Source organism: Ursus arctos, unplaced genomic scaffold (genome assembly GCF_023065955.2).
Source record: "Ursus arctos isolate Adak ecotype North America unplaced genomic scaffold, UrsArc2.0 scaffold_27, whole genome shotgun sequence".
Classification (NCBI taxonomy): domain Eukaryota; kingdom Metazoa; phylum Chordata; class Mammalia; order Carnivora; family Ursidae; genus Ursus; species Ursus arctos.
Genome location: NW_026622952.1, coordinates 7,641,726 through 7,658,981, shown reverse-complemented (window position 1 = coordinate 7,658,981; position 17,256 = coordinate 7,641,726). Strand labels below are relative to the sequence as shown.

General features: G+C 59.9%; 1 protein-coding gene across 1 annotated transcript in view; it reads left to right on the top strand.

Annotated features, from left to right (window-relative positions):
* ADGRA2 (adhesion G protein-coupled receptor A2) overlaps positions 1-17,256 on the top strand; it is a 39,649-nt gene that overhangs the window by 16,002 nt on the left and 6,391 nt on the right. The window contains 17 exon segments of the mRNA XM_026508350.4: positions 7,136-7,207; positions 7,485-7,556; positions 7,735-7,806; positions 8,088-8,251; positions 8,668-8,881; positions 9,429-9,593; positions 10,127-10,325; positions 10,814-10,963; positions 11,090-11,251; positions 12,028-12,252; positions 12,424-12,640; positions 13,238-13,446; positions 14,172-14,299; positions 14,613-14,736; positions 15,196-15,341; positions 15,840-15,929; positions 16,157-17,255. Coding sequence (XP_026364135.3) covers positions 7,136-7,207; positions 7,485-7,556; positions 7,735-7,806; positions 8,088-8,251; positions 8,668-8,881; positions 9,429-9,593; positions 10,127-10,325; positions 10,814-10,963; positions 11,090-11,251; positions 12,028-12,252; positions 12,424-12,640; positions 13,238-13,446; positions 14,172-14,299; positions 14,613-14,736; positions 15,196-15,341; positions 15,840-15,929; positions 16,157-17,255 — 3,508 coding nt within the window.

Below are 17,256 nucleotides of genomic sequence, written 5' to 3'. Positions count from 1 at the left end.
GAAGAAGGACCTGTTGATGGGAAGTGGTAGGAGATGAGATCAGAGTGATGCCGGGGTGGGGGCCAGGTCTGGGATCTCCGTTTCCTCATCTGTAAAAAGCGGGGGGTGGGGGGAGGGAATACAGGGTGATTTGTAAGCTACATTATGGATTTTAAATTCTATGATCCTTGGCTGTGTACGCATGTGATAGCCACAAGTGCTGCTTGAGAAGGAAAAAGATCAGAGCACCCAAGGATGCAGCCAGGCTTTCCAGAAGAGGGGAGGCCTCGGGGCAGAGGGGTGTGCCGTACTCAGCAGGTGCGATGCTTCCCAGGGATAGAAAGGCAAGGCAGGGGCAGGAGAAGCCCGGGATCTCCAGCCTGGCAGAGCACCACTGTATCAGTTGGGTTCTCCCGAGAAAGACCACCAATAGGAGATGTGCGTGTGTGTGTCTTTATATAAATATATAAAGAAATTATTTTATATTTGTTCTTTATAAAGAAATTGATCTGAAGGAAATGGTTCGTGTGATTGTGGGGACTGGCCAACCCACATTCTGTAGGGCAGGCCAGCGGGCTGGGAAGGCAGGCAGACGCTGATGCTCTAGTCTCCAGACAGCATTTCTTCTTCAGGAAACCTGTTTTTGCTCTTAAGCCCTTCACCTGCTTGGATGAGGCCCACCCATGTTATCCGAGATGATCTTTATTTAAAGTCAACTGCTTGTAGATGTCCAGCACACCTGCAAATTACCTTCACAGCAACACCTCCGTTAGTGTTTAAGTTACAAGGTGCTATCGCCTGGCCAAGTGGACACATAAAACTAGTCATCAAAACCACTGTCCCCCTATCCCAGGGATGGGGAGAGATCCTGTGCCCCGCTCCCAGAGACGCTAATTCATCAGGTCGGAAGGGGCCTGGGAATTTTTTACAAGGTATGCAGACGATTCTCATGCTTATCCGGGGTTGGGAACCAGTGGACCAGATGACCCCGAGACTGTGGGCCTATTCATCACAAACGAGACGCTGTGGCCTGGCGTGCACTTGGTGCCAGGAAACACTGATCTCTCTGTCCTGTCAAGCTCCGACATCCAGGCTTGGGCAATGAGTCCATGGCAGCTTAACATCCCACAGTCTGTGAGCGACAAGTCCCGTGGGAGGCTTGGGGCCTAGCCTAGTAACTGAAATGGTAGGTCTGGGCTGCGGAGAATGCCAGCATTGCCTCCTTGTGCTGAGCGACCCTCTGGCCTTTGCAAATGGGTCAAGTATAAGCGTCTGGGGGGAGGAGGTCTGCCTGGTCCCTGCTGATGCGTGGCAGGGCCTCGAGGCTGGGAGGGGATACAGAGAGGGTGCCGCATGGAATGTGCCTAGATGATCTCAGGGCAGCACAGGTGCTCCAGGGAGGCTGGGGGGAGAGTGGAATGGGGGACATACCTTGTGGGGCTCTGTCAGCCAAACAGGATGGACAAGAAAACCTGAAACGGCCTGGCAGAGAAGTTCACGGCCAGTCCGTGGCGGATACAGAATCATCCAGATGTGCGGGAGGCCCTGTCTCTGAGCCCTCCCTCTGTATCCCACCAGTGTGGACAAGCCTGTCTGTTACCCAGAGGAAAGACTTCTGGGGTGGAGGAGACGGGGCAGGTGAGGAAGGGCACGGAACTCCACTCTGGAGTCAAAGAGGCCTGGGATTGAATACTGCCTCTGTCATTTACTTTCGGGGTACCTCTCCAAGCCTGGGGTTTCTCCCCTGGAAAAGGGGGCAGTGCGGGACTCCTGGACAGGCTGTCGTGGGGACAGCATGGGCTTTCAGTAAATGCCTGTTGCATTCCCTTCTCCTTGGAAGAGTTTGAAGTTGCAGCAAGATGTTATATGGGCAGCCCCTCGTTGCATGGGATTTGCCCAGAGCTCCCCAGCCTTGGGCGGGCAGTCCTGGAGCTGAAACTGCGTGCTTGCCGAAAGTACTCGTGGATGGCCCACTCCTCTGGTCCCTGGCATCTCCACCCACATCCCCCACCCCACGCGTTCCATAGGGAGCAGGCCACCAGAAGACCTTCCCAGGCTCCCAGAGTGCCCCGGTCACAGTGAGAAGCCCCCAAGACTGGGGACCAAGTGGGCCGCAGGACAGACGGCCCCCAGAAGAGGCCAAGGGAGACAGACTGGGCATGCATGCGAGCCAGTGGCTCTGTGTGGACATATGCCCCCAGAGGCCTGTGCATGCCTGGAGGAGAGGGCCTGGTGAGGGGAGCCTGGTCAGCCCCAGGATGATTTGTCATTGCCTAATGAGATTAATGAGCCCCGGGGGCTGGTATGCAGCGGTGCTGGGGCACTCATTAGAAGCAGATGCTCATGGGAATGATGGCAAGGGGAGGGGGGTTTTGGGGGTGGAGTGCTTCTCACCCGCCAGGTGGTTTCCATTAATCTGTGGGCGGGGCCACGAGCAAGGCCGCCTGGCCCGTCCTCCTCCCCTTCCCATCCCCACTTGCACTGGGGAGGAATGCAAAAGAGAGACTGCTGACGCTGGGGGCAGCTGAGGGCTGGGAAGGAAGGCTTGTGGGCTTGGGGACAGCCCTCGTGCCTGCTCTCATAGCCCGGTGCTGGCGTAGTGTACATGCTGGATTAATACCTGTTGGATGATATCAGAGACAAGAGGGGCCCAGCCCGGGGTGGGACCCTCTCAGGTTTTCTCCCACCAGATCCTCTCCCTGCCCTCCCCCACACACCCTCCATACCTGCGTGGGGGTCTGGCGGGCTTCCCCGCCAGCCCCGCTTTCTCGAAAGAACCTTGGAAGTCCTGGAGGGCCCAGGGAAAGCGGCTCTGTGGCCTCCGAACCTATAATTTGGTTTCTAAACCCACAAGCAGGGAGGTCTGTGGGGGCCAGAGGGAGCCAACTTGGGGCCACCCCACCCTGTCCCAACGCGGTGCACTGCTCGCCCTCACGCCGCCAGCTCAGGCGCACAGGCTCACGCCTTAACAGCTTTCCTGAGACAGAATGAACACCCCGGAACGCTCACCCACTTCAAGCGTGCCATCCAATGGCTCGGAGTCTATTTACACAGTTGTGCAGCCATCACCGTCTAATTTTAGAACATTTTCATCATCTCCAAAAGCAACCCTGCATCATTAGCCGCTCCCCACTCCCCCTCCCGCTCCCAGTCCTAGGCAACCACTAATCTCGCTGCCTCTCTACATTTGCCGATTCTGGACATTTCCTCCAAATGGAATCATATCGTATGTGATCTTTTATAACTGGGCTGCTTTCCCTTAGCATAATGGTTCAGGCTCCATCCAGATGATAGCGGAGATCAGCAGCTCATGCCATAAACTACGGCCGGGTGACATTCTGTTGTGTGACTACAGCACAGATGCGTTAGCGGGTGACGGGCACTTGGGGTGTTTCCACTTTGGGGCTGTGACCGTTCCAGCCCAGGTTTTCGTGCACACATACCCCCGCTTCTCCTGGATATGTACCTGCGAGTGCCGAGTGCCGTTGCTGGCTCCCTTGGTTAACTCTGCCGCACTGGTTCTCACGGTGGCTGCCCACTTTACACCAGTCATGTATAAGGGGTCCCGTCTTTCCACACCCTCATCCACTCTTGATGTGGCCCGTTTTTCTGTCATCACCATCTTGGCGCCTATGGGGTGATGGCTCACAGTGGTTTCGCTTGCATTTCCCTAATGACTGATGGTGTCGACCATCTTTTCGTGCATCATTTGGTCATTTGTATCTGCTCTTTGAAGAAATGTCTCTGCAAATCGTTCGCCCATTTTTTTCCAGCTGGTTTGTCTTTTTAGTATTAAGTTGGACAAGTTCTTTGTATATTCTAGATAGGAGTCCCTTATCAGATATATGACTCGCAAACATTTTCTCTCATTCCTTGGGTTGCCTTTCACTTTCTTGATGGTGTCCTTCAGAGAGCAGAAGTTTTAAGTTTTTATTAAGTCCACTTGACTAATCTGCTCTTTTCTGCTTATGCTCACACACTCACTCTTACACTCAGCTTCCTGAGCTCCAGCTTTCCCAAGAAGGGTATAGGGTATGATTTGCTCTCAGGAACACCCCCCTCCCCGACTTCTGCCATAGAGTCCTTCTCCTCCATACTGGCATAGATACAGGGAGGGGGTATGCCTTCAGTCGGGGAAGCCTGCTCTGCGCTGGGCCAGGGCTGGTGGGGAGGAGAGGCTCCATTCACACACCACACCTTTCCCGGCTTCCAAGACCTGCGGTCTATGGAAGCAGGGAGAAGACGAGAGATTCTACACCATAGAAACATCTGTTCGCCCTCATGACCTCCCCTAAGAAATGAAGGGATCTTGGGGTGCCTCGCTGGCTCAGTCGGTGGAGTGTGCATCTCTTGATCTTGGGGTTGTGAGTTCGTGCCCCACACTGGGTTGGAAATTCCTTTTAAAAATCTAAAAATCTCAAAAGAAAAGAAAAGGGATCAGATTAGACAATCAGGGCAGGGGTTCATCACCTGGGTTCCACAAGCCCCCTGAAATCATGGACACAGTGTTGGGTAGGGTGCATTTTTCCGAGGCAGGAGTCCATAGCCGTCATCAGATTTTCAAAGGTTGTGCAAAGCAAGAAGCACCAACCTATGGGGACCTCACTGGTCCAAAAAAAAAGGAAAATCCAAGTTCTATGATGGCATTTCCTCCTGCTGCTAGGGAGGGTAGAGCCCCAGACCTGCTTCCCCTCCCTTAGGGACCAGGACCCAACGGGGCTCTCAGAGCTCAGCCCGGTGAGCAGCCCCTGGCCCGAGCCCCTCAGGAGAAGACCCAGGACTGGCCTGTCTGGGCACTCGAGGGGCTGCCTGGGTCACCCCTGCAGCCACTCTGTGGGCGTGAGGCAAGGGGGCAGGAATGCCAGCGCTTGGTGGGAGCTCCCCTCTCTGAGGGCCTCTGGGCTGCAGGAAATCCAGGGCAGGAAGGGGCTGGGGCCCAAGTGGCCGCCTTGCTCCCATCTGCAGAGCATCAGTGGGGCAGGCGGGGTGGGGGTTCTCAAGGGGGGCCGGGGAGGAAATGAGAATAAACACAGCGAGCGGAGAGGGAAGGGGCGGGGGGCTGCGGCCTCAGCCCCTTGGCAGCCCATGAAGGGAAGTGACACAATGAGGAATGTGTTTCCCTCTGCCCGTTCCCCGCGTGGGGGTGGGAGGCAGAGCCCTGAGAATGGCCAGACCCCAACCGGGGCCAGGGGGCACATGCTGGAACAGCACCAGAGGGGGTGCTGGGAGAGCGGGGAACCAAAACGGGTGCCGGCAGGAGGGGCACCCCAGGGCAGGCGGGGCGCTCCCCACCTTCCTGTCCATCTCCAGTCTCCATGCTGCATGAGTATCTAGTGTCTGCGTTCTTGCACGTTCCCTGCTGGGTCACCACCAGCACGCCTGGGTATGGACGCCATCCCTCCTCTAGGAAGCTGGCCCCTTCTGGTGGCCTTCTCTTCTCTCTCAAGGAACTCGGGGTTATGGAGGCCAAGTCCTTGGTATGAGGGTGTTTCATTTCTCTCCCTCTCTTTCTCTCTCTCTCTCTCTCTGGGTGTTTTTGTCCCCAGCTGGGACTGGCTGTGCAAAAACAGGCCCCCTGGTGGGATGGCACCTCCCCATCCTGGACACCCATTTCCTCTCCCAGAGCTGGGAGTGACTAGTTAACCCCCTCCTGCCCATTTTCCAGACATGTCCCTGAGACTTTGGCAGGCAGGGTCAGGTGCCCCGCATGTTGGCCTGGGCTGGAGGGTCACAGGGCCTTGGAAAACAGTTTAACCCCAGATATCTCTGTAGTCTCCTCCTTCCTGTACAGGCTCTTTCCAACAGGTTGGTTATTCCAAGAATCCCCCATGCCAGCCCCCTGCCTCCTAAGCCCCTGGGTGGAGAGCAGAGAGCAAGCAAGGAGGCTGCAGCCACCGTCCCAGGGGCCAGGAGGGGAGGCAGGCGGGCCGAGCAGGGAGGCTTCCTGGTACGTTGCTGTGTGGGGCTGCAAGCGTGCTGCTTGGGCTCAGGAAGGACTCAGGTGGTCCTTGAGTAGTTGGGTGAGTGGCCAGCTGGTGGCCTAAGCCCCTCTTCCAGTGGCTGTGCTCAGGAAGCAGAGGATGGGAGGTCACCCAGTGGGCCAGCACTCATCTTGGTCCTTCGTGGTCCCAGAAGGCTGCCAGTCTGGCCTTGAGCTGGGGCCCGGTGGGCACCAGTGGGTCCCCAACGGGCAGGAACTGCCCCTTCAGCTCTGCCCCCGCCACCGCTGGGGTGGTGGGGGATGAAAGGAAGGAGGGTTGCCGTCTGGTCATGTGGTTGCGTTTGAGCAACCAGATCCTGGGACAGATGCTGCTCTGATGACTCACGTGCACTTCACGCCTCCGGGTGGGAGGCCCTGGGCCCCCTGGAGCCCTGGGGGGACCCCACCTTCTTCTATTGGACCTGCCGGAGCTCAGCCCAGACATGGCATTTCCCTCGCCACCTCCCCTCAGCACTGCGGGCTCCTAGGAGACCCTGGGGGGAAGGCAGGTGAGCAAGCCTTTACCCCCTCAGCCTTGCCTTCCTCATCTGAAGAATGAGGGGCCTCTGAGGGCTTTGCACTTCGGCCCTGGGGCCAGAGACCCAGGTCAGCCTCCAGGCAGTCATTAGCCGCAAGACCTGTTTCCTCAGCTGTCAGCTGGCGAGCAGCATGGACAGACAGCTATGGCAATACCTCCCCCAGGGCTGGGCTCCAGAAGACCTTACCTTTGTATAGCCATCTACAAAAGACTTAACAGAAAGACTTAAGCACCCATTTTCAAAAGGTTCTCATAGCAGCCCCTGTGAGATCCTTGGCAGCTGGGATTGGGAGCAACATGGGCGAGGCTTCCCGGCTCCTAGTTCGGTGCTGGCTCCACTCCTTGTTTCCACCGGGTTCTACTTCCTCACCCAAGGGGCCCCCATCCCATCTCTTGTCTTCCGTATTCTTCCTGACATCTTTCTGACCAGCACCCTTGCTGGCAGCCGGGGCGGAGGTGGGGGCAGCAAGTGGACCTGAGAGGTGGGGTCCTTCATCCAACCTCCCCACCAGGGCTGAGGGGATTTAGAAGAAAATCCAGTTCCCAGCACTGCTGGTAAAAAGCAGCTTCCCCACCGCAGGGGAGCACGTGGCCCCCAGAGTGGGAGAGGTGTGAGGGCTCCCACTTGCCTCCCACAGGGACCTAAGGAACAATGTCATCAGCACGGTGCAGCCTGGTGCCTTCCTGGGCCTGGGGGAGCTGAAGCGCTTGTGAGTGGCCTGTCTTGCTCCCCAAGCCCTCCCAGCCCTCCCCCGTCCCTGGAGATGGTCCCCTGGATCCCATGACCAACTATCCCTTCTTGTCTCCCCACTCACAGCGCCCCTGTCCCCACAGAGTGTATGGGGGGGCAGATGGGGGAGACACTTCAAGCCCATCTCCTTGTTCGTGCTGCCCCCACACAAGCCCCAGCCACACAGGTGTGTCCCGCACAAGCGGATCCGTGTGCTACCATGTGGCCAGCTTGCTGAGGTTGTGTGTCCCCCCTAGAGATCTCTCCAACAACCGGATTGGCTGTCTCACGCCTGAGACCTTCCAGGGCCTCCCCAGGCTTCTCCGACTGTGAGTGAGGGGCAGTTAGTGGGTAGGTGGGAGGAGGAAGGCTCACCTCGAAGGAGGGGTCGGGAGGAAGGAGGCAGCATGAGACCCTCCTAGGCCCTGCGTTCCCTTCACTCACTCCTCCCTCCTCTGGCCCAGGGAGACCCTAAGATCCCGGCTCACTGTTCCCTGCCCCCTGCAGAAACATATCTGGAAACATCTTCTCCAGTCTGCAACCTGGGGTCTTTGATGAGCTGCCAGCCCTTAAGGTTCTGTGAGTATCTGTTCCCAGCCCAAGGACTCGGAGCCCTGCTTCCTTTCTCTGCCCGGGAAGGACACACCATGTATCATGACCACCGTGGCCGGCCTTACGAGTAGGCAGGACCGGACAACGGCTGAAACCGCCGTGTTAGCCTTCCCACTGTTGCCAGGCTGGTGGTGCGCATGTGCCCCAAGTGTGCCTCTTCCAACCGCAGGCTCTCCCGGGGCCACATCCCCACCCCAGAGCCCACACTCCCTGTGCTCTACTCTGCGCCCCCTCTCCCCATTCTGCAGGGATCTCGGCACCGAGTACCTGACGTGTGACTGCCGCCTGCGCTGGCTGCTGTCCTGGGCCCGGAATCGCTCCCTGCAGCTGTCGGAGCACACGCTCTGTGTCTACCCCAGAGCCCTACATGCCCAGGCCCTGGGGGGCCTCCAGGAGGCCCAGCTGCGCTGCGGTGAGCACATCCTCAGCCTGCACACCTGGCCCTAGGGCCACTGCTCTGGCTGTAGGCTCCCCGTGCCTGAAGCGTTCCGGGTGGTGAGCGCGGTCTCCAGGGTATGCGTCCTCTCCCTCAGATCCACGGGGGCCTTCTGCAGCCATCAGCCTTCCTAGACTTTCTTTGGGCCCGCTGCTTTATGTTTTCATCTGGTCCCATTCTTGGGGTCACAAGTGTGCCGTGGAAAGGAGCACTTGTATCTGCCCGTCCAAAGCCTGCCTGTTCCCCTCTGTGCTCTCATCTCCAGAGGCTTTCTCCTGCGCCCCCTTTCCCCAGCTCGAGTGGCCCCCAGGCAGAGGGGGCCTGGCCCTACCCCTGCTGGCATCTCCCACCCCAGTACATGAACGCCTCCCCGCCCCTGTCTCCTCCCACAGAAGGGGCCCTGGAGCTGCACACGCACCACCTCATCCCGTCCCTGCGCCAAGTGGTGTTCCAGGGTGACCGACTGCCCTTCCAGTGCTCTGCCAGCTACCTGGGCAATGACACCCGCATCCGCTGGTACCACAACCGGGCCCCCCTGGAGGGTGACGAGCAGGCGGGCATCCTCCTGGCCGAGAGCCTCATCCATGACTGCACCTTCATCACCAGGTATGGGCCCTGCTGCCCCTTACCAGCCCGGGGGTGGGGGAGGCCACAGTACCCATCCCCCCCCCCAAAGGAGCCTGCTCAGACATGTTCTGGAGCGTGTGTTCCTGTGCGTGAGAGCGCACGTGTGTGTTTATGGAAGTCCAGGACTGAGTCATAGATGGTCTGGCTAGGGAAAGTCGACGCCTGGTAGAAGAAAAATGATTTTATCTGACGTTTCTTTAGCGCTTTAACAATGTCTATAGTGACTCTCACCTACGTTATGGCACTGAATCTCTCCAATAGACTTGCAAGGGAGGTATTATTAGCTCCATGATAAAGGTGGGGAAACGGAAGCTCAGGAAAACAATACCGTAAGGCCAATCGGAATTAAAGGAGTATGTACTTGTATCCCTCGCTCCGTTGAAGAGAACGGAACCCCGAAGCCCCTGCCCTACACGGTCTAAGTCAGGGCGCGGCGGGTGTAAGGGGCCAGGGCGCTTAGGGCGGGTGGCGCGGCCGCCGAGAGCGCCTCGCCCAGCCAGCCCTCCCTCCGCCCGCCCGCCCACAGCGAGCTGACCCTGTCTCACATCGGCGTGTGGGCGTCGGGGGAGTGGGAGTGCTCCGTGTCCACGGCCCAGGGCAACGCCAGCAAGAAGGTGGAGATTGTGGTGCTGGAGACCTCTGCCTCCTACTGCCCCGCTGAGCGAGTCGCCAACAACCGCGGGGACTTCAGGTGCGGTGCCCTCGGCCGCCCCGGGGCCCAGCCACCACCTGGCCACGCCCCCACGCCCCCACGCCCCCACCCCCGCTCCTGCGTCCTGGTTGTCGTTGAACACGGGTTTGGGGGGGGGGGCGGAGCTCCCCATCTGCTGCAAGTCCCAGCCCCAAGCCTCACTGTCCCTTGGGTGGTTGTTTCTTTGTCTTGTTTCCTTGCATTAAAGCTTACGAAACTCTCCCACAAGGAGCATCAGATTTTAATATCCCCATGGGCGTCTCAGTGAGGAAGGGCGGGGCACTATCCTCCCCAGGGACAGCTGAGAACACTCAGGCCCAGAAAGGGTAAGGGGCTTGAAGTCAGGGCTCCAAGTCTGAACAAACACGGACTCAGAAGGTGGAGCTCAGGAGCCCCTAGAAGGCCAGTCTGAAGCCTCTTTCTGAATCCCTCCCCCAGTCCCAAGGGGTTCAGCATCACAGTTCTCAGGGCAGAGGAGGGACCCTTGCTCTGAGGAGCCTGGGGTATCAGCAGCCTCCTGCCTCTGCCCTCAGGTGGCCTCGAACTCTGGCTGGCATCACGGCCTACCAGTCCTGCCTACAGTACCCCTTCACCTCGGTGCCCCTCAGCGAGGGCGCCCCAGGCACCCGAGCCTCCCGCCGGTGTGACCGAGCTGGCCGCTGGGAGCCAGGGGACTACTCCCACTGTCTGTATACCAACGACATCACCCGGGTGCTCTACACCTTCGTGCTGGTGAGGCCAAGAGAGGAGAGGGGCAGGGGGTATCCCATCAGCTCTGGTGACGGGGAATGGGAAGGGGAGCCCCCTCATGACTGTGGGCTCTGCTGCTCCTCCATTCTGTGGGCGAGAGCAGTGAGGGGCTCTTGCTCCTCTCATCTAGCTTTTCTCCTTCTAGGGCATTCAGATCCCTCCCCCTCCAGGGCCACCCCAAGCATCTTTATTCCCACACTCGGCAAGGGCAGCCTGAAGGGGGAAAACAAGGACAACGTGAGGTCGCCCCGTTATCCTTAGGCCAGTGGTGTTAGAAGTGGGCGGCCTTGAGTCCTGATGAGTTCATTCTTTCCGTGTGCCTCCTGTCTTGATGAGACCCAGCTGGGGGGCTAGACCCCTCTCCCCAGGCACTGTGGCCCTGAGCATCAGCACAGACGAGGGGGCCCCCTAGGGGCAGCCCAGGGGAGAAGGCGCAGACTGGACGATCTTTCTTCCTTCAATTCTCCCAGATGCCCATCAACGCCTCCAACGCGCTGACCCTGGCTCACCAGCTGCGTGTGTACACGGCGGAGGCAGCCAGCTTCTCGGACATGATGGACGTTGTCTATGTGGCTCAGATGATCCAGAAATTTTTGGGTTATGTCGACCAGATCAAAGAGGTGAGATTCAACCCTCTGGGGCCCCTGGAAACCACCCTCCATTTGCTCAAGCTTCTCGTGCCCCAGCGGCTGGGCCCCAAACCCCACTCCTGCTCTCAGTGACTCCCTACCTCCCCCCACCCCCAGCTGGTGGAGGTGATGGTGGACATGGCCAGCAACCTGATGCTGGTGGACGAGCACCTGCTGTGGTTGGCCCAGCGCGAGGACAAGGCCTGCAGTGGCATTGTGGGTGCCCTGGAGCGCATTGGGGGGGCTGCCCTCAGCCCCCATGCCCAGCACATCTCTGTGGTAATATGGATCAGCTGGGAGGGAGCTCCTTGGGGAGCCTAGAGCTGGGAGGGACCTTAGGGTCAACTGGGGCTGGCCCTCGCTTGCCAGGAGGGAAATACTCCTGTCTTTGGCCACCAAGTCCTCCAAGTATGCACCTGCTATGCACCCAGCTTGCAAGAACCCCGAGCATGACTCAGTTGTGTGGAATCCGATTCCGAGTCGTCAGGGGCAGTGCAAAGGAGAGGGAGGGGGCCAGTGATAGGGACAAGTTCTGCAAGACTTCATGGTGGGGAACCAAGTTGTAATGCTAGCCCAATAGAAATAAAAGGGAAGAAGGGCAAAAGGAGTCGAAGGAATGAATAAGAGGAAGCTTGGAAGCAGGGCGACAGCACTGGGATGGAATGAGGACTCATGGGGACCCCTCCCTAAGAAGAGGGTGACATTGCCAATGGTGGGTTGTGAACCACTTAACCACCACTGCAGGCACTTTGAGCAGTGTAAGGAGGTTGGACAAGGACCCTGCTCTGTGGCTTGGTTGGGGCAGAACTAGTATCTGCTAAGAGGCGAGCAAGGTACAAGGTAGGGTGTGAGTGGGAGGAAGGGTCTCAGGAGAAGGTGGCCAGGGGCTGGAGAGACTCCACAGCAGACATATGCTGCCAGGCCTTGAAAAGACAGGACTAACGTGTAGGGGGCACAGCCTGAGCCAGTCTGCGGAGGGACTGGGAAGTGGCAGGTGAGAGGCCAAGAGAGAGCCGCTGGACTCAGGTGGGGGGTGACAAGTTCCCTGTCCCTAGAACTCGAGGAACGTGGCACTGGAGGCCTACCTCATCAAGCCACACAGCTACGTGGGGCTGACCTGCACAGCCTTCCAGAGAAGGGAGGCAGGAGCGGCAGGCGTGCGGCCCGGGGGCCCTGGCCAGAACCCCTCTCCGGAGCCCGAGCCCCTGACTGATCAGCAGCTCCGCTTCCGCTGTACCACAGGGAGACCCAGCATTTCTCTGTCGTCTTTCCACATCAAGGTGGGCACCGGGGGAGGGACGTGGGGGCAGACGCGCCTCAACGCAGGTGACTGGTGGGGCTGGGAAGCAGATCCAGAAAAGGGGTTCAGGGGAGGTGGGAGGAGGGGACCGGAAGGCCTCAGAGTCCTAGGGGTTCCCAGATGTCTCTGAGGAACTCCGATGTCCCCCCAGAACAGCGTGGCCCTGGCGTCCATCCAGCTGCCGCCCAGTCTGTTCTCGTCCCTTCCGGCTGCCCTGGCTCCCCCTGTCCCCCCAGACTGCACCCTGCAACTGCTGGTCTTCCGAAATGGCCGCCTCTTCCGCAGCCACGGCAACACTTCCCGCCCTGGAGCCGCTGGGCCTGGCAAGAGGCGCGGTGTGGCCACCCCGGTCATCTTTGCAGGAACCAGTAAGGGACTGAACTCCCCACACAGAGCGCTCCCAAATGTCTGCCTGGTGCCCCTTCCCCCTACCCTTCCCTCACCCACAGCGTCCCCTAACCCTGGGGGAGGTGGCTGAGCACAGTGGCCCCTCCCCATTTCCCAGGAGGATAAGGGACAGAGACATCCTCCCAAGGAAGGGACTGCTGGAGAAAAGACTCTGGAAGACATTGGAATTTATACCCCAGATTTGTCGAATTTCAGAAGGGTTACAAACACCACCCCCACCACCCCAGCCCTCTCTTCACCTTCCTCTCCCTCAATAGTACCTTCTGCCTTCCTTTCCCCGACCCCAGCCACCACTCATTTGGCATTTAGAATGGGCCACCTCCCAGTGCTTTATTTTGATTCATCCTTGGGTCACCCCGTGAGACTGACAACCCGGAAGGCAGGGCCCGAAATGGAATCTAACTATTTCCAGAAGCCCAGCACATGCCGTGCCCCCGGGGCGGGGGGGGGGGGGTTAATGGGACCTCGGCCGTTGTGGTCTTGCTGCTGCTTAATTCTGTAGGGCGAGCCTCCCCACGGCCTCGTCCTACCTGTGTGGACTTCCCTCTCCCCTGCAGGTGGCTGTGGTGTGGGCAACCTGACCGAGCCAGTGGCCATTTCGCTTCGGCATTGGGCTGAGGGGGCTGAACCTGTGGCAGCTTGGTGGAGCCAGGACGGGCCGGGGGGCCCCGGGGGTTGGAGCTCCGAGGGCTGCCAGCTCCGCTCCAGCCAGCCCAATGTCAGCTCTCTGCACTGCCAGCACTTGGGCAATGTGGCCGTGCTCATGGTGAGCGGAATGGGGGCTGGGAGCTCGGGAGAACCAGGCAGGTGGGAACGGGGGTGAGGTGGGGGTGAGGATGGGGCTATTCTGACCACCTGGGGCCACAGAGAACTACAGAAAGGAGAGCAGCCTCGTCGGGCCTCGTGACTGTAGGTTTCATGGGGAAATGCCCCTCTGGTCTTCCCCACACCTTTTCATCTTTCAGGAGACAGGGAGGTCCTGCCTCCACTCATGGAGAGAGATGGATCTGGAACTACCCAGCCTGGTCTTCACATCCTACACTCTCTGAGACCCAGATTGTTAAAGTGGAAAAAAAAAATCTGGGAACATTTCTCCTTTCTGGTCACCCTCGTCACTCACTCCTGTCCAGTTCACCCTCCCTCACCACATTTTGCACCCCACTTTCCCAGATCCTGAGCAGGCATGCAGCTGGATTATAGACAAAAACCTCCCCCTCTTTGGTCATCTCCGATATTTAGGCCGAGAAAAGTCCCCAGAGGGGCAAGAGACGAGGAGGGAGGAACTGGCCAGCGGTCGATTATTAACACTACCAGGGGCTGACTTGCTAAGAGTGGCTGTCTCAGCACTTACGTCTTTGCCCACCTGGATGGACAGGGGCCAAAGCTAAGGACCATAGCTGTCTGGGCTTGAGAAGAAGGGACGGGCCAGGACTCCATGGGGCGGCCTCTACCCCTGGCTTCCTAATACTTCCCCTGTCCTACTCTTTCCAGGAGCTGAGTGCCTTCCCCAGGGAGGTGGGGGGCCCCGGGGCGGGGCTGCACCCCGTCGTGTACCCCTGTACGGCCGTGCTGCTGCTCTGCCTCTTCTCCACCATCATCACCTACATCCTCAGCCACAGGTGGGAGCTCCTGTGGGAAGCGAGGATGTGGAGGGAAGGCTGTGGGTCTCACTGAGTACTGGCCACGTGCTTCTTTCCCAAGGGGGTCCACATGACGTTCCCGGGCTCTTGCCTAGCATTTTATTTGAAGGTCCTAGGGCTGGAAAACACATTTTGGGGGTTAAGCCCTTCCCGCCCTGGGGCCTCTATTACATTCACACACATGCACGCACACAGATATCTGCCTCCCCCTTTGCTGTCCCAATGGCCTTGAGACCCCATGGGCCTGACCTTGGGTGGGTGGCCCATTAATTAAAGACTGTTTCTGGGGCAGCTCCATCCACGTGTCCCGGAAGGGCTGGCACATGCTGCTGAACCTGTGCTTCCACATGGCCATGACCTCCGCCGTCTTTGCAGGAGGCATCACACTCACCAACTACCACATGGTCTGCCAGGCAGTAAGATGGAGAAGGGGCTGGGGTGGGGGTGGGGGGCACTCCAAGATGAGTGATGGCAGCCTAGGCACAGAGTTGGGAGGTGCAGGGGGAAAGACGAGGACTCATGTTAATATGCCCCAGCTTCACTGTTGAATCCAGCCCTGCTGGGGGTGGGGGCCATGGAAGTACAGGTGGTAAGAAGTAGAGAAACCAGGAGATGGGTCTTCAAAGTGGAGAGTGGGGATCTGCAATGAAGGAGAGGTCAGGGCCAGGGCAGACAGCAATGGCAGGGTTGCGAAAAGTCTCCCGAGTGGGAGAGAAGCGTGGGGTGGAAGGAGCGAGAGTGACAGCAGGAGGACCAGGGTAGAGCTGCGGGTGGGACTGTGGGAGCGGTGGGGGAGTAGCACTATGGACTGGGGCTCTGGCGTGGCTCCAGCAGTAGCCGCCCGGTCCCCCAGCCTCTGTGGCTTGACCCCGCAGGTGGGCATCACTCTGCACTACTCTTCGCTGTCCACACTGCTCTGGATGGGTGTGAAGGCCCGCGTCCTCCACAAGGAGCTCACCGGGAGAGAGCCCCCTCCCCAAGAAGGGGACGCAGCCCCACCCGCGCCCCGCCCCATGCTCCGGTACTTGCCTCCAGCTGTCAGCTTTGCAAGGGTGAAGGGCTCCCAAGGCGGGTGGAGGCCCCCACCATCTGTTCTCCCAGGGTGGAGGCAGGGCGGGTACAAGGTGCTGGGAGAGCACTCTCCCAAGACAGAAGAGGCGCAGCCCCAGGTGGCGCCAGGTTGCCCAAGGCCATGGCGTGGGTGCATCCTTAGGGCTTTTCAGGGACGACGAGGCCAGGGAAAGGAGGGACTCCAAGGGGCACTGGGTAGAGATCCTGGGAACCCGCGTGGCACCCTGACTTCTGTACTGTTTCAGGTGAGAGAGCAATTCTGGCCTCTGTCCCTTAGAACAGTCAGTCATGGCCAAGTTCCCTGGGAACCTACTGAGCCTGCAAAAAATTGACAGAATTTTAAGAGGAAGAGGTTGGGACAGAGACCCCGAGTCAAGGTTTCTGAGCATCTGGCCCCAACCCCCTTGGTTCTCCATCTCTCTGACCCCCAAACCCCATTCGTTTCCAGGTTCTATCTGATCGCGGGAGGGATCCCACTCATTATCTGTGGCATCACAGCTGCGGTCAACATCCACAACTACCGGGACCACAGCCCCTAGTAAGCGTCGCTGCCTGCCTGCCCCAGACCTACCCGCCCCGACGCAGGGTGCCTTCTGCTTCACTGGCAGGGGCACCTGCAGGCCCACCCCGCCCGTGACCCAGCCCAAACCCATGCATGTTGCCTAAACCAGTGTCTGCCTTGCCACGCACCATGTGCTATCTCCCCAGCCACCCAGCCACCTGACACGCTCTCCCTCCTCATCCGCTGCCTGTGTCTCCCCTCAGCTGCTGGCTGGTGTGGCGTCCAAGCCTGGGAGCCTTCTACATCCCGGTGGCTTTGATCCTGCTGATCACCTGGATCTATTTCCTGTGTGCAGGGCTGCGCTTGCGGGGTCCTCTGGCACAGAGTCCAAAGGGGGGGACCAGCAGGGTCTCCCTGGAGACAGGGGAGGAGCTGAGGGGTTCCACCAGGCTCAGAAGCAGCGGCCCCCTCCTCAATGACTCAGGTTCCCTTCTGGCTACTGGGAGCGCTGGGGTGGTGACACCAGGGCCCCCGGAGGATGGTGACGGCCTCTATTCTCCGGGAGTCCAGCTGGGGGCGCTGGTGACCACGCATTTCCTGTACCTGGCCATGTGGGCCTGTGGGGCTCTGGCCGTGTCCCAGCGCTGGCTGCCCCGGGTGGTGTGCAGCTGCCTGTACGGGGCGGCGGCCTCCGCCCTGGGACTCTTCGTCTTCACCCACCACTGTGCCCGGCGCCGGGACGTCAGGGCCTCCTGGCGTGCTTGCTGCCCCCAGGCCTCGGCCTCCCGCGCCTCACCCCGGGCCGTGCCCGCCGCCCCAGAGGACACTTCGCCCGTATTCGGAGAGGGCCCGCCCTCCCTGAAGTCGTCCCCGAGCGGCAGCAGCGGCCACGCGCCGCCCCTGGGCCCCTGCAAACTCACCAACCTGCAGCTGGCCCAGAGTCAGGTGTGCGAGGCGGGGGTGGTGGCCCGCGGGGAAGGGGAGCTTGAGCCCACAGGCTCCCGGGGCAGCCTGGCTCCCCGCCACCCCAACAACTTGCACCACGGGCGCCGAGCGCACAAGAGTCGGGCCAAGGGGCACCGCGCGGGAGAGGCCGGCGCCAAGAACCGGCTCAAGGCACTGCGCGCGGGCGCGGCGGCCGGGGCGCCCGAGCTGCTGTCCAGCGAGAGCGGCAGCCTGCACAACAGCCCGTCCGACAGCTACCCGGGCAGCAGCCGCAACAGCCCGGGCCTGCAGCTCGAGGGTGAGCCCATGCTCACGCCGTCGGAGGGCAGCGACACGAGCGCCGCGCCGCCCCCCGATGCCGGCCGGCCGGGCCAGCGCCACAGCGCCAGTCGCGACAACCTCAAGGGCGGCGGGGGCC